Source organism: Nannospalax galili, unplaced genomic scaffold, assembly GCF_000622305.1.
Source record: "Nannospalax galili isolate Female #2095 unplaced genomic scaffold, S.galili_v1.0 scaffold898, whole genome shotgun sequence".
Classification (NCBI taxonomy): domain Eukaryota; kingdom Metazoa; phylum Chordata; class Mammalia; order Rodentia; family Spalacidae; genus Nannospalax; species Nannospalax galili.
The window spans coordinates 1,216,431-1,218,071 of record NW_008342399.1 but is presented as its reverse complement, the minus strand read 5'-3'; the positions used below and the strand labels follow the sequence as shown (position 1 = coordinate 1,218,071).

The 1,641-nt window shown below is 40.0% G+C and overlaps 1 protein-coding gene across 1 annotated transcript in view; it reads right to left on the bottom strand.

Moving 5' to 3' along the window:
* Foxd1 (forkhead box D1) overlaps positions 1-1,641 on the bottom strand; it is a 12,584-nt gene that overhangs the window by 9,794 nt on the left and 1,149 nt on the right. Inside the window, exon 2 of the mRNA XM_029566138.1 lies at positions 1,412-1,615. Coding sequence (XP_029421998.1) covers positions 1,412-1,615 — 204 coding nt within the window. The remainder of the gene's footprint in view (positions 1-1,411; positions 1,616-1,641) is intronic.

Below are 1,641 nucleotides of genomic sequence, written 5' to 3'. Positions count from 1 at the left end.
AAAAAAAAAAAAAACCCAAGACACTTCATTTTAAATTCTTTCGACCATAGACTGTCTTAAAGGTGAATTACTCTTAGGTTCATTTAAGCTAAAATTTCAGTAAATTTGCCTTTTAAGTTCAGAACTCATTTATGAAATTACTGGAATCACTTTTATCTTAAATACTATTACTTTCATATACAATTACTTTACATATGCAAATATTTGCTTATTCGGAGCTTTAACACTTTTAACAGTAATGGATCACCACTTTTTGCTGTTAAAATTGTAAACTAAAACCTAACTCTGCTCACATGGCTCCCACTGCAATATGACATTATGTCACAGCATTTTTGTACATTACAGATTATGAAAAGTGAGCAGAAATTGAGAACCTCAGAAATAAAATTTAAAATTTCTATTACATTTATCTTAGGGTTATTGCAGTTTCAAATTTAAAACGTCTCAGAGATCTTTTAGGGTGGAATAGGGTTAGAATTAGAAATGCAAGGCAAAGCATATTCTTTCATTTGTAGTCGAGTTAAAACAAGATCTGACCTGCAATGGTTTTGACTTGGAAAGTTTAAATGAATATTTATGGCATGGTGCTTTTGTTAAACTCTCTTAAAAAATAATTTAGAGTCTATACAGAGACTCTAAATTATAGAGTATATTTCTCGCCCATATAGAAATATTTTTCTTAACAGAAAGGAAACTAAGAAAGGGACGACTGCAGCCAGTTACTTTGGTGGCTTTTCTTTGAAAATTAAGCATTTTATTTCTGAAAAAGTGTAAAAATCTTACATTAGAATAGTACAATTATAGTTGCTGGTAAAATTTACAATACTCCTTGTATAGAATACGCAGTAAGTACAAAATAAAAATCCCGCGTGTCTATTATGATACAAAACACAGGTTAAAATAAGAAATGATAAAATTTGACTTGTTTCTTGTGTAAACATGTTAATCTTTTTTTTCTCTTCATGAAAAAAGTACACCAGACAAGTGTCCGTTAATAAAGGCATTCTCGGAGACCCTTACTGTTCTTGTATTAGTCTTCATTTGAACATTACTTGAATTTTTTTTAACTCCTGGACCTGGACCTGAGAATCTCTACACCTCAAAAAGGCTTAGTTTGGTTTGTTGGTTTGTTTGTTTGTTTCAATTTGCCAAAAGTCGAGGAAACCCCTACTCTCAAGCCAGGGCTAATCCTCCCTGCACCCTCTTCCTCCCCACGCCGGGTCAGGGTTGCAGCATAGGGCGATTTTTGCATAAATAGAGGGACCCGCGGAGCCACAAAGCGAGCCAGAGCTGTCGCCCCAACAGTCTGTTCCGAGAATTCAAAGCCGAGAAATTGGGCTCAGGAGGCCAGAAGGGGCCCGGAGGGCGAACCAGACCCACCACCCCGCCGGGAAAAAGGAGCGACTCCTACCTTCTTGCTCAAGCGCGCTAACTCTGCGTTATTAACAATTGGAAATCCTAGCAGTAAAGTTCTCCACACTGGACAGGGCAGTGCCTTGGTGTAGAGTCCCCAGCGCGGCCGACGACGACACGGAGGAGGCGGCGGCAGCCGCAGCGGCCACCAGCGAGCGAGTGAGCGCGGCAGCCGGGCCGTTAGCCGCCTGCACCGCACAGCCTGAGCCGCCAGGTCCGGGAGCGGGC